Source organism: Enoplosus armatus, chromosome 11, assembly GCF_043641665.1.
Source record: "Enoplosus armatus isolate fEnoArm2 chromosome 11, fEnoArm2.hap1, whole genome shotgun sequence".
Taxonomy (NCBI): Eukaryota; Metazoa; Chordata; class Actinopteri; order Centrarchiformes; family Enoplosidae; genus Enoplosus; species Enoplosus armatus.
Genome location: NC_092190.1, coordinates 4,473,030 through 4,485,905, shown reverse-complemented (window position 1 = coordinate 4,485,905; position 12,876 = coordinate 4,473,030). Strand labels below are relative to the sequence as shown.

The 12,876-nt window shown below is 42.8% G+C and overlaps 1 protein-coding gene across 1 annotated transcript; it reads right to left on the bottom strand.

The window, feature by feature from the left end:
• Window positions 1-11,011: 11,011 nt before the first annotated feature.
• Window positions 11,012-12,163, bottom strand: LOC139292935 (zona pellucida-like domain-containing protein 1). The gene has a single exon (XM_070915344.1). The coding sequence runs from the start codon at window positions 12,143-12,145 to the stop codon at window positions 11,012-11,014; it is 1,134 nt and encodes a 377-aa protein (XP_070771445.1). The 5' UTR covers window positions 12,146-12,163.
• Window positions 12,164-12,876: the final 713 nt, after the last annotated feature.

Below are 12,876 nucleotides of genomic sequence, written 5' to 3'. Positions count from 1 at the left end.
TGTAGGTGTGTTTGCAACACTCACACCTCAAAGACCATGAAGCTTGAACTCTGGTTGAAGAGAGACAAAGATGGATAGTTCTACCTGACGTCTGAACACCTTTGCACTAAAGTGACGGTCAATGTCATTAATCAGGTTTTAGTGTTTGATGATTAAGTTTAAATGCTGCAAGAGAGCTTCATACCTTAATTGGCATATTGTGTGAGAGACATGAATTATTTTATTATTGTTGACAAGTCAAGCCGGGAAATCAGCAGCTCCTTAGCATCAGACTGGATGTCATTAACTGCTGTGCGTTAGCCGGCTTCTCTCTGCACACTTCAGCCATGTGCTCTCCGTGCTTCTTCTGCCGGGAATTCTTTGCAGAGCCTGCATCCACAAAAAAAAGTAAACTTCAATGAAGCCATGGACAACAGAACTAGCACAATTAGCACAATGGAGACGTTTGCACACTACCCGCGTTGTAGTAGATAAATGCAATGTACAAACTCCCCAAACACACAAAGAGCTCGAAGGTGAACACTGGAGATGCAAGAGAACTGGAAATGAAGCGAAAAATGGAAATTCACAGCAGATTTTTGCACACATCACCTTTTGCTATTATTGTTTCATTTGTTTCAATTATTTAAAAAACTGAAGTCCAAAAACTGGAGTGTCTAAAAGGTCTAGGTTTATTGAAACTTTGTAAATATCTGAAATGTGCTTGTAGTGCGGTGGCTGCAGCTCAAATTATTAGAGTGGGTTAATATATGTTGGGTGGTTCACTGGCTTCTGTCCATGTGCGAGTGTCACTGAGCAAAACACTGAACCCCGAATTGCTCATGATGTACAATTTGGACAAAAGTCTGCCAAATGTATGAGAACAGGAAGTTTAAGCTACCTAGTGAAGTGCTTGACAGGATGGTCCAGATGCATCCTCCTGCTGAGTTAAGAAAACCAAAGAGGCCGGAAGTGACAAATTAAAAAGATGGGTAGGACGATGGAGGGAAGCAGAGTGGTGGGAAGACAGAAAGAGAAAAAGAGAGCGGAAGCAACATTTAAAGGGTAAAAGGAACCAGGTAATAATTTTAGATGTCTACCTGGGGAATTCGACGTAACGACTTCCACAGACACGGCATTCCTAGCAGCTTAACCCCCCCCCATCTTGTTGTATCCTACACAATCCACCCCTCTTCCAGTCCCTCCGTGGCCCTCCATGAGGGGCGATGATGTCAGATCCACTATTTCACAGCCAGAAGCGGGCGATGACATGGACAATTTGGCCTGTGAGTTCTCTCCAGCATTGGACATGGTGTTACGATTACACGCTCCACTGCAGGTCCGACATGCCAGGGATGAAGGGGTGATGGTGTGTGTGTGTGTGTGTGTGGGAGCCGGGGGTGTAGACCTTTTAAATAACTTTCATAGAGTACAGCTCTATCCTTCGCTCTCCTCGTAAAACAGAATAACACTGATAGATATGCAGAGGTACAGTGAGGCAGCGGAAGATTCCAGGAAACATGCTCCTTTCTCCAGTCCAGAACTCCGCCCTTCACTTCCGGTCCAAACGGCCTCCCACACATGAGCCGAGCGCAGAGTGTGTAGTATATCACACAGAACCAGCCTCCAAAAGGCTGTAGGCAAAATCATTTTTCATCATCTTTCTTCTTTCTTACTTTACAGCCCGCAGTTTGGGTTTCCGTGGCCACAGCAGGTGAAAACCTGAGCAGGTTTACAATCACTTAGGAGAAGCGAGAGTAGGGGAGCAGGGCGGGCTGGAACCCCAGGGTTGGCCTTCAGGAGGGGGCTGGAGCACGAGGAATTCAGCCTCCGCTCAACCTCCGAGCCAAGAAAACCCAGCAGAGATAACTGAGTGTGATATTTGATATCCAATATCTGAGTGTGATGAGGGAAGCTGTCTTTCTGGATGTAAAACAACCCCAAGCAGGCAGGACACTCACCCAAGCCTCAGGTGGTTCCTGGGGACACAATAACTACATGTATGAAATTTTACAAGTAGTAGATAATGTCCATGAGACGGAGGGGATTCCCCACAGAGGCTCCAGCAACACAGAACTCACAAAGCATGTGTTTCAAAAATGTGAAAGCTTTTTGGGGGTTTTGTTTCCTAATCTTAAAGTACACTGGAATGAAACCACTCAATAGTTAAAGGAGCAATTCATCTCAGCAGTGATTTTTAGAAAACTAGTAAACAAACATTTTTAAAGTCAATATTACATTTTGAGAGTCTATAACTTAAAATACACATACAGCAGAACCCAAGACGGTGAGTCTGACCCTGAGTTGCAACAACAATAACAAGCCTTTAATGGGGAAAGGTGTTTTGTTTGGGGCTCACAAAGGCTGCCCGGGTGACTTTGAGACGACCTTGGCTGTCAGCAGACAGTAAATAAGGAGGAGGCTGCATGTGTCGAGCAGGCTGTCATCAGTTCGTCTCCCTGACTCTCATGACAACTGATTCAGACATGAATCAGCCTTTCACTGGTCATCTGTGTCAGAATGTGGATTTTAAGTTTACTCACAGTTTCCCATCCCAACAATTACCTGGTTAAGCTCAATCATCAGTCATTCAACAGCACATCAGTCAAACGTCGTATTGTCTTTGGGGGTGTTTTCATGACTCGCCTTCAACAGACATGCACTCTTTACGTTACTCTGATGGCAATTTAATTTGTGGGTTTTACGTTTGAATAAGTGCCCAAGTCATTTTTATGTAAAAGTCACAACAGCGATCTTACTTTGTTGGACATAGTAACATTTCTGATTCATTTTAGATCAGGCTGTAAAAACTATTTCCTCATACAACCACAGTAAGAGTGTCTCCCTATATTTCAAATTTTCATTCTTACCAACTTGCTTTGACTGTTGTCATTAGTTAAGGCCTCAACAGCAAAATGAGCTTTAAAATCCAACAGTGACGCAGGTTGTGAGTAAAAGGAAAACACTCTTCTTCCTTGGTGATAGACATCTCTAACAAAGACAATGTTTATCTAGCTGGCAGGACAAAGTGTGCGCATCAAGCAGTCGTATTTTCTCTGAAAAATATGTAAACGTATCCACATTATTATCACTGAAAGACATTAATCTGACGTGTAGTAACATTTACAACACGTGGCGTTACCTAACCCCAACCCTCGTGGGCTTGTCTATCTTCCACTCAGATGCTATTTTATATTAATCCAGTTTAATTTGTTACTGAAAGCTCCCCAGTGAGACAATTCATCCTCAACCGGCTCTGCTATTGTTACAGCTCGGATTAGGCATCTAAATAACTCGACACCTTCGCAGCCTGCCTGTCATGTCTGCTGGTGATTGTCCCTCTTAAAACTGCCAGTATTAGTGGCTCCGCAGGAGTCTGCGTGGCCGCGAGTCGTGTGAATTCTCGACACTATTGCAGAAGTGTCACGTTCACGTTGGATACATCAGACCTATAACGGTCAATTATCTGGCTCACAGGATTCGGCCGCCATACTTCATTCACAGGAATTTAGCAATGACAGCCCTCTCCCCATGGAGGTATAAACATGGAGTCCTCACTCCCCACGTCTCCCTTCGCTCACACTTCTTCACCCTCAGCTGTGACACGTCTGCTCTCTTCAACATACAGATATCAGCGCTGCTCAAGGTGTGTGCTGACAGGAGTCGGTGTGTTTAGGGTAAATACAGTGCAGGAAGCTAAACTGGCAATTTTGGGGTCAAACTGTACTCTCTGTCCTTTAAGCTCCACGTTGGATGTTTTGATTTTGGTTGGCTTGAAATTTCTCACAGATTTATACTTGCTTCTTGTTTTCCTTTTGGAGCTGGGAAAGATTTTAGATCCTCATAAATCGATCCTTCAAAACAAATGGACTGAAAATCCCTGCACAGACCCAAATCACCTCTGTAGTCTCATGTCAACTGTTTAACACATTTTCAAGACACTTTCACATTACAGTGTTTATTCACCTCAACATAGGCAAGAAACACCTGCAGCTGAGATTGTGAGTTGCGTTCTATCGAGTAATCCAAAGGGAAAGGACTGTTTTGCCCTGACGTGAGCCTCCCAGGCAGCACTTCATTGCGCACTGTGTGCTTCTCTTGTTTTAATAGGTGTAATCCCAGCTCCTTACAGACACTGGTGCAGCAATCTCAGCCAGTCCTACAGAGTCCTACAGCCTTTCTGTCTGGAAAACCATTAAGCATAAAAACAGACACATCAGTTCTTAGTGAGAGTATACAAAACTGTGCTAGGATTATGAGCCTACCTTTCCACATGCTGTTGGTGTTAAAAAAAGACCTTAACAATCCTCACATGGGAGGCAGGATTTGTAAGCAGCCTGAGGAGTTTACCCCACAACTCACACCGGGCGATGCAAAAGGGCCTCTGACGGTCATGATGTAGGTCCTCAGTTCTCGGAAAACAGCGGCTATGAACAGCTGATTTCACAGCATAAAACAAGGCAGTGTTGAGAAAATGTAACAGACGTGTAATTGTTGTGCTTGTTTAAATTGCTTTCAGATAACACTGCAACAAAGGTACTGTCATCACTGTGCCGTTAACACACATTTACCTTGCACAACCTAACAAGTAAAGTGTTTACAGGTTAATGCTAATATCGCAGTTGAAATTATGTGGAACATTTTTTTTATTGTATCATGTAGACGTTTTGTTTTGTTTTGTCACTTCATTCCTCAAATAGACCTCTGTGTTGCCAGACGTGGTTGATAGATCTATGAGAAAACTATTATTCTGTAGTCCCTGTTGGTATGAGACTGACATGTGAAAGATCCGGGGGCTTTCCTGACACCCACCGACATTCCATAGCAAACCTCACCCGACACATTCATGCCACCCATGACCTCGGTGTTGTTGTTTTTGTTATGTTTTCGGAGGAGCAGAGTGGTGACTAAGCACTTTAAGAAATCCTGGATTTTGGGGACATCTGCATTTTATAAACAATCCTATAAAATTGTTGTTGTGGCAAGATCCATGTGGCAGTGGGACTGCTGCAGAGTGAGACAGGACAGTATGTTCAATATCAAAATCTTGGCCGAGTATTGATTCAGAATTTCACGGAGAAATGTCCCAGACTTATTGTGTCTGGATCCAAATTAGGAAATTCCCACTGAGGTTGACACATGTTTTGGATTATTTGTGTAGCCTTACGCTTGTTGTGCAAACAAAAGTCAGACCTTGAAGTGTGTTAAATGCTGAGAGAAATTCTGAGACTGCACTGCTAATCTGTTTTACACCTCCTTCCTAATTGCGCACAATGCCAATGATTGAATATCAGATTGTTGAAAGAAGCTGAAAAGGATTCAGCTTTTGAAGAAACGCAACCCGACGACGGAGCTCCAGAGCTCCCACACCGCCGCTGAATGCAGCCTAAGCGACGCGTCACTTGTTTTAAAAAATGCTATTTTTGCAAAGTTTTGTGCACCTATTTTCATAGGCCAAACATCTTATATGATCCACAGCACCCCTTCTATAAGGATATCATCCAGTGCAATGCATGTAAAGTCACATCAATAAAGTATTTCTGATTCTGATTCTGATCAAAAAGAACGATGTGTGGTAGGAATTCGGGAAGCTGTTGGGAGTTACAAGTAAGCAAACTGTCCTTCAACTATATAGAAACAAGGCTGATGTTAGTTAAGAAAGTTAGTTATGAATAAATAACTTAGACACATTTGTCATTCCCTCCTCGCCCTGCAACATCACTCCTAGTATATCCGGATACATTTTCGCGCTCCATCCACCAGAGTTCTCTCGCTCGCTGAATGTTAGGAAGACGTGTTCAGTCCATAAGTGTTCGTACAGTGACCAGCAGCATCTGGCTCTTCAGGTGGCAACATTGTAGTTTGATCAGGGCTGTCAAACTTCCCTAAAATTTTGAACTACTCTTCAAACATGCCAAGAAAGGTATTTGATTTGTAATAATTTGTCAGAGCTCAAAATGCACAGCGTGTAATAGAAGCTCAGCAGGGATCACATGGAATGTGATGAAGCGATGACGTAGCCCAGCAGTGAGCTCATGTGTTCAATCAGTACCTGGAGAGGGTTTGTGAGCGAGGGCAGGTGAGGGATGAGCTGCTAATTGCTCTGCAGCTCACTTATTTGGCTGAGTGTCACACACACACACACACACACACACACACACACACACACACACACAAAATGCTACTGCTGGAAAACACCGGTGGGTGAAATTTCAGACCCCAGGCCTGATTCCCTGCAATGCTTTCTGTTTGGTGCACGATCAAGGTTGGGGTCAGCGGTATTTAATGTTGAAATGTTTCCCATTTTCTTTAAATGATCAAAATAATGAAAACTCCTTTCAGATCCAAATACATGAACCCAGATCTAAGCTGTTAACCGAACCATAAATCTCTCTCCAGTTTGGAGGGTCACGTTCGTGGAGTCTAACTGAGACACTTGATGACTTGGCATCAGACACTTGGCTCAATCAGTGCCATGTGGGTTTAATGCATTTATACATTTTGAATTTTATGGTATGTGGTTCTTTTTATATACTCCTGCTAATACAGTGTGTGTGTGTGTGTGTGTGTGTGTGTGTGTGTGTCCTCTATATATACAGTATATACATATACTGTATACATGCGTGCGCACATATTCAATTCAATCAATTCATTATTTTATTAATGACCAGAATCCATATTTAGACAAGACTAAGAGTCTGCAGCTATAGTGCCTCTGTGAGGCTGTATTTGGGCACAGTGCTGCTTTAAACTCAATGCTAATATCAGCATGCCAACATGCTCACAATGACAATAATATTTACCATGTTCACCGTCTTAGTTTGACACGTTAGCATGCTAATATTTACTAATTAGCACTAAAGTGAGGCTGAGGCTAATGGGAATGGCATTAGCTTTGCAGGTATTTGGTTGTAAACCAAAGTTAATATTTGACTAATTAAATTAGAATTAAAAATTTGACCTGATTGTGGCGCTAGATGAAAGGGGAGGTGATCACCAAAGTTATTGCAATTCCTACTGAGCGGAACAAGAATATTTCACGGCAATCCAATCCAACAACACTGCTGCTTAACATTTGTATCAATCACACTTCCTCGGACCAAAGGCCAGAGGGACAGGGAGTACATTTGGAAACTAACAGAGAGACAGAAACAAATGCACATAGAGAGATAGAGTTGTAAGGTTGTCCACCTCTAACTCGAACGGCAGGAGTCCACGTGCTGCTGATATGATATATGAGGCTCCCTCTGTCTGCCCATGCCAGCTCTATAGGAGGCGGTTTCATCTCTCTCTGCAGGGAGGAGCAGATTTATGGAGCTGAAACTATACGCCTGTATATATGCTTTCCCAACTCTCACCAATCTGCTCCCAGTGAGGGAGGTTAATAATCAGAGAGCAGAGAGAGCACAAATTCTGCTTAATATAACACAAATAAACAGATAAGGATACAGTAGAAGAACAGAAAATAATAGTGTTTCTCTTCTTCCTCGTCTTCTTGTTATTGGTTATGAGAATCAGATCCTTGTGTGTTAATCAGCCATCAAATGCCTTAAAGAACCAGTGATAGAAATGTGGGTTAAAAATGTGAAAACTTATCAGTTAAGTTAACAAAACTGCATCTGACAGGTAGGTTAGTTTCAGGTTTTCCTACACAGACACACTCATACACACACACACACACACACTCCCCTGTTTATGGACAGCAGGTCTTCCTCCTCCTGTTTCCTCTGTCTTCCAGCCGGCCTGCCTCCTGCTGCTTTGTCATAAACTGTAATATGTTTAGCATGCTCCGCGATCATCTCACTACCGCTGCTCAAGGCCGCTCGCTGCTATCGTATCAGCGCAGCGAGGCCGTTAGGCCATCACAGGATACATGACACTGATATAAAGTGTCTGCACTGAAATGTCAGGACAGCCAGGTGGTTTCTGATTTCATTACTGGCTTTTATTATAGCCTTTTATTTTATGTCTTATGTTGTTTATTCTCTCTCAAATTTGCTGTGACTTAAACTATCTACTGTACACGCGTTCATTATTCAGTTTCAGGGTCCTGCTATTAGAAACACCAAGTCAAGGCTAGATTCTTTTTGAAACAGGAAAGTCAGCTATAGGCCAACTAGCAAACCCAGACACCTCAGTATGGCCACATTGTTTTTCAGTGTAGGTGCTTCACTTAGTTAGAGTCCTTCTCTTTTCCCCTTCAATACATTTAAGGCTAACTTTGCAAAAAAAAAAGAAGAAAAAAAAGTCCCTGGTTCTTTGAGGTTTAACTTCAATGAGATTTTCTTCTCCGGAGCAGCCCTGCCTGTGAGATTGGACTGAAGTTCCAATCTGTGCATAAATGAAATTCAATCTGCTACATACATACATGCACATGCCAGCTGGAGTCAGGGACAGTCAGGCAGACAAATACACTTCCCAGTAAACTGAACTCCCCCGAAGAAAGCCTTAGAGAACAAATCTCATAGAATATATAATGCTTATACACAGGAGAGCAATCAAAAAATGGGCCTCCTTCGGACTGCCTCTCCGTCTATCTCCCTCTTTCTTCTTCTTGCTCTCCTCCTCAGCTCTTACTGTATCGCTTCCTCGCCAAACCTCACTGGATGCTAAACTGCCATAGATCAAATCCTGCATGACTCTGGGAAACGGTTCAATTCCAGATACGCCCGTCTCTACAGCAAATAATGATCTGATCAGGTTTTGGGTTTAGCATGAAACCCGTGCATAACTTGCTCCATGTGGTGTGTGTGAAAGTATCCCATATGTGTGGGTAGGCTTACAGTAAGGGCTGTTCAGCAATGCCAAATGTTTCCTCTGAAGCTCTGTTTTTTCCATCTCACTTTATCCTGTATGTCTTTTCCTGCAGTAGACATATACAGTAGTGAGTAGCCCGTCATTTACAACTTGCAAGTGTGAGGCATGGGATGACTTATCCTCTACAGTCCTGCGTTATACTTCATAGTATTTGCAAATCATTCTTGGAGATCAAGATGGATGGATTTGCAACACCAGACAGCTCGTTGAGTATCCGAAAAAGATCAATAATGGGGATGTGTTTGCATGATTTAGCCAATTAACTGGAAATCCCGTTATTTATGCTTCATTTGTCTGTCAAATGTTGTGTTTTCTGTTTTATTCATTTGTTAATTTTGTTAATTAATTTGTTAATTCATTCATTGTTTTGATAAATGTTGTTGTGTTTTGCACTTCAGAGCCACTGTAGTTACTGTACCTGAGCGCCAGCTGTAATAGTAGCAATCTTTCCAATGCAAGGAATTATAGAATTCCTATTATCCTCTCCATGATTTCTATGTTTTCTTATAATCTATTACCTGGATATGGCATGGAGGCATTTTAAAATGTTCCCTGTATGTAATTATATAGTCATGTGAAAATATATTTAGTTTGCAAGCAGGCATACAGAAATGTTATTGTAACTTGTGTGTTTGACAATTACCTGCAGCAGGAAACTACCGATCTACGTAGTTCTACAAAAAGATTAAAACAAGCACAAAGAAGAAAACTTTTCTGGTCAATTAACACTCATGGGGGAGCTCAGCATCTTCTTTCCATCCATCAACCTTCACCTCCGGAGCACATAACAGAGAGACGGGGCAGTTGTGGCCCAGCAGGGTCAGAGATATACTGCCCCGGGTGTCCAGATAGGCAGGCAACTTCCTCCTCTGACATACACTGGCCTTACGGGGCCTGAGGCCAGCCGGGAAAACTCTTTCACACAGGAGGACGAGGAGGGAATACTTTCTGGAGAAGCAGGAGAAGCTTTTATGCTGTCATATATATGCACTACTTATAGTATATGGAACATGTAAATAAATACATAGTTTATTATAGCTTAGCTATAATTAGCTATAGTTTCTGTGTCTGCATGGGTTTCCTCCAGGTGCTGTGGTTTCTTCCCACAGTCCAATGATATGAAAGTTTTGTTAAGTGATGTCTCTGAATTGTGACCTGCAAAGAATGTACCTTGCTGGGGTCCAGCCACCCGTAACCCTGAACAGGATTAGTGGAATTATGGGAGAACAGGGATGGATGGATGGATGGATGGATGGATGGATGCAGGGACGTGCACACATACAGTGGCTCAAGCCATTACTCCTTTCTCATCTTGGGACGAATGAGCAGTTTTATAAGAGTAAAACTCTTCAGGTATCATTATTGACTATTTGAATGTCTTTTTTTTCTTATTTTTAAAACAGTGACATCTCTCTCCTGTATTGACAGTTTCATGCACGCACAGTAACACATTCATGAAGAACACAGATGCTCACAGAAGAACATTTTTTTATCTTTTTATTTTCATTTTCACTAGTTTATTTCATACAGCAGTAGAGGAATGCAGAGAAATTAAGACAAATGTGGTTATCAAACAAGGAAATTAGCTTGTTCTACAGTCACTTTCTTAAAATGGTACTTCATGAGACAACTTTTCCCACACTTCAGTATTTTATTTGTCAAGTGTGCTTGCAGGAGATGAACACAAGGGTGGTGGGGCCTAAGGTGCTTTGTGGATTAATGGATTATCTTAATTAGTTAACTGTAGTAAATCAATGAAAAACACAAACAGATTCTGGATCCAGGCGATGTAGCATTTTCAGTTTAATAGCTTTAGGAATTCAATAAATTAGAGACATAATACTTAGTTTGACTCCACACACCCCACACACCTAACATTCCACATATAACAACTGGAATTTCTGTCAAGTTTTTTTGATATTTTCCCCTCCCGTTACCATTTTTTTTCTTCTATTCTTTTTTTTTCTTTTCTCAAAGCTTATAAAGTGCAGACATGCATTAACACATTAAAGCTTTTCTTTGTACACTACCTACTACTATCTACTGAATCATCTAGAGACGTGCCATTCTCCCAACTACAGCTACAGTACTGACAGATGCAGTGATGAGCTGGGCCCCGTCCTCCACCAGAAAAGTAAAATGAGCGAGCAGATACAATACACCTCAAAAAGTGTTTGGCCCATAGGCCAGTATTCTGCATTTCATGGTCGCCTCCTTAGTTCCTGAGCCTTTTGTAAAACACGGCTGCAACACAAAGAGCGATAAGGCAAGCAAAGGCAAGGACACCAACAGCCACACCAAGCCCGACAGCAGAGTCGTCTTCTTTTTTGCCGGCAAGGGGCTTCTCTTTGGAGTCGGTGGTATCGGCTTTGGTGACGATCTCCGAAGAGGTGATGGTGTAAGTCTTGGTTATACCCGCTGCAGATGTGTCCAGGGTGCTTCTCTTCCTTCTGTTGTTGCACTGCTTGAAGGTGCTGCAAGTGCTTATTTCACACAGCCGGGTGATGCAGTGGAGGTAGTAGGTGGACACGGTCTCGTTCTGCTGCTCGATGAAGCGGAAGGCCGGGAAGCGGAAGCGAGCGCTCTGGCTGTCTCCGTTCTCAATCACGGTGGTGAACTGATCCTTTGAACAGGGGACAAACAGGTTGAAGAAGCTGGAGTTAGAAGGCAGTGGGGAGATAGAGGCATAGCACCGGTCCAGCAGGACGTGGTACTGTCCTGTCAAGTTGGTGGCCTTGACCTCGACATACACACTGGTCCTCAGCTCAATCCCCAGATCTGGAATGACCATTGGTCGGGTGTAGTTGACATCACTGAACAGCTCCATGCTTAAGGTGCTGATGAAACTCCCATTGTTGTCCTTGATTGCAATGGAGGAGGAAGACACATCGACCTGGGTGTTGTTGATCAGGTATTCTAAGGGATAGGCGCAGGAGTAGTAGTACTTCAGCTCAGCATTGTAGGTGACGGTGCCTGTTGTGGGATCGATGGACCGAACCACACCGCTGATGTTGACCGTCTGGATGTTGGAAAAGTCAGAGAATATACCTGTCCCAGCAGCACTGGTGGTCCTGAATATGCTTCCACAGGCGTGGGTCATATTTAGCGGGAAGTTAAAGCGAGCAACAGGTGGAGTCACAGAATCATCGAGGGTTGCTTTACAGGCTGGGTCCAACATGTGGTTCAGGATCAGTAGAGTCTCATTGTAGCCAGTGTACATGACGGGGCAGATTTCAATCGCCAGACCAATGGATGATGTACCACACTGCACTGCGATGTCAGTGACCTGTGGCCGTCTTGCTTCTGTTCCACACTCATTCAGCATTAGCTGACTACTTCTAACTGTCATGGAGAGTAAAAGTAAAATAATCTTCATTGTCGTTCTTCAGTTTTGCCTTGGATTTGATAATCTCTCTGCTAAAATCTTGACTCCGCTGCTGAAGACTGGCAGATCTTCTCAGTTTGTTTGAAGTCTTTGAGCTGTTTTAGGGGGTCTTTATAGGTAAGTGTGTCCTCTGGGATTGGCCCAAAACAAGGTCAAGCACCTTGCTATTTGTGAACACCTATATTGTATCAAGTAGAAGAGCTCCAGTTTGGACCATATCCTAAGGGCAGCAACTGAAACCTGAAGCATCTTGGTGTTTTGAAATACAGAGACAATGGCCTTGTTCCTTTGTTAAGTATGGTTTAAAATATAGATTTCCATGCCCTCTATAACTAAGCCTTCATGAAGTAAGTGAACATAACACTGCATGAGATGATTTTCTTCAACACATACAGCACAATGCTGTGAAGGTCCTTCTATCCGGTTTGAGCCCCAGCAGCTTCAGTAATGACCTAGATGGGATCTAGTGGAGCATGCAGTGACCTTCTGGATGATTATTTATTTTTTATCCTAACATTTCTTTGACATTAATAACAATAGTCATAAATAAAATGTAGAGGAAAGTTAAATTGTCGTAGTGAAACCAAACATCCCCCATCCATTTGTGAAATCTATGAGTGATGAGTGGTTATTTAAAGGTCAGACTCAAAGAAATCATGGTGTGGGGGGTTAACTGTGTTCATTTTCAGCTTTTT

Coding starts and splice junctions, on each gene's coding strand:
- LOC139292935 (XM_070915344.1), bottom strand. CDS start 12,145: ATGACAGTTAGAAGTAGTCAGCTAATGCTGAATGAGTGTGGAACAGAA.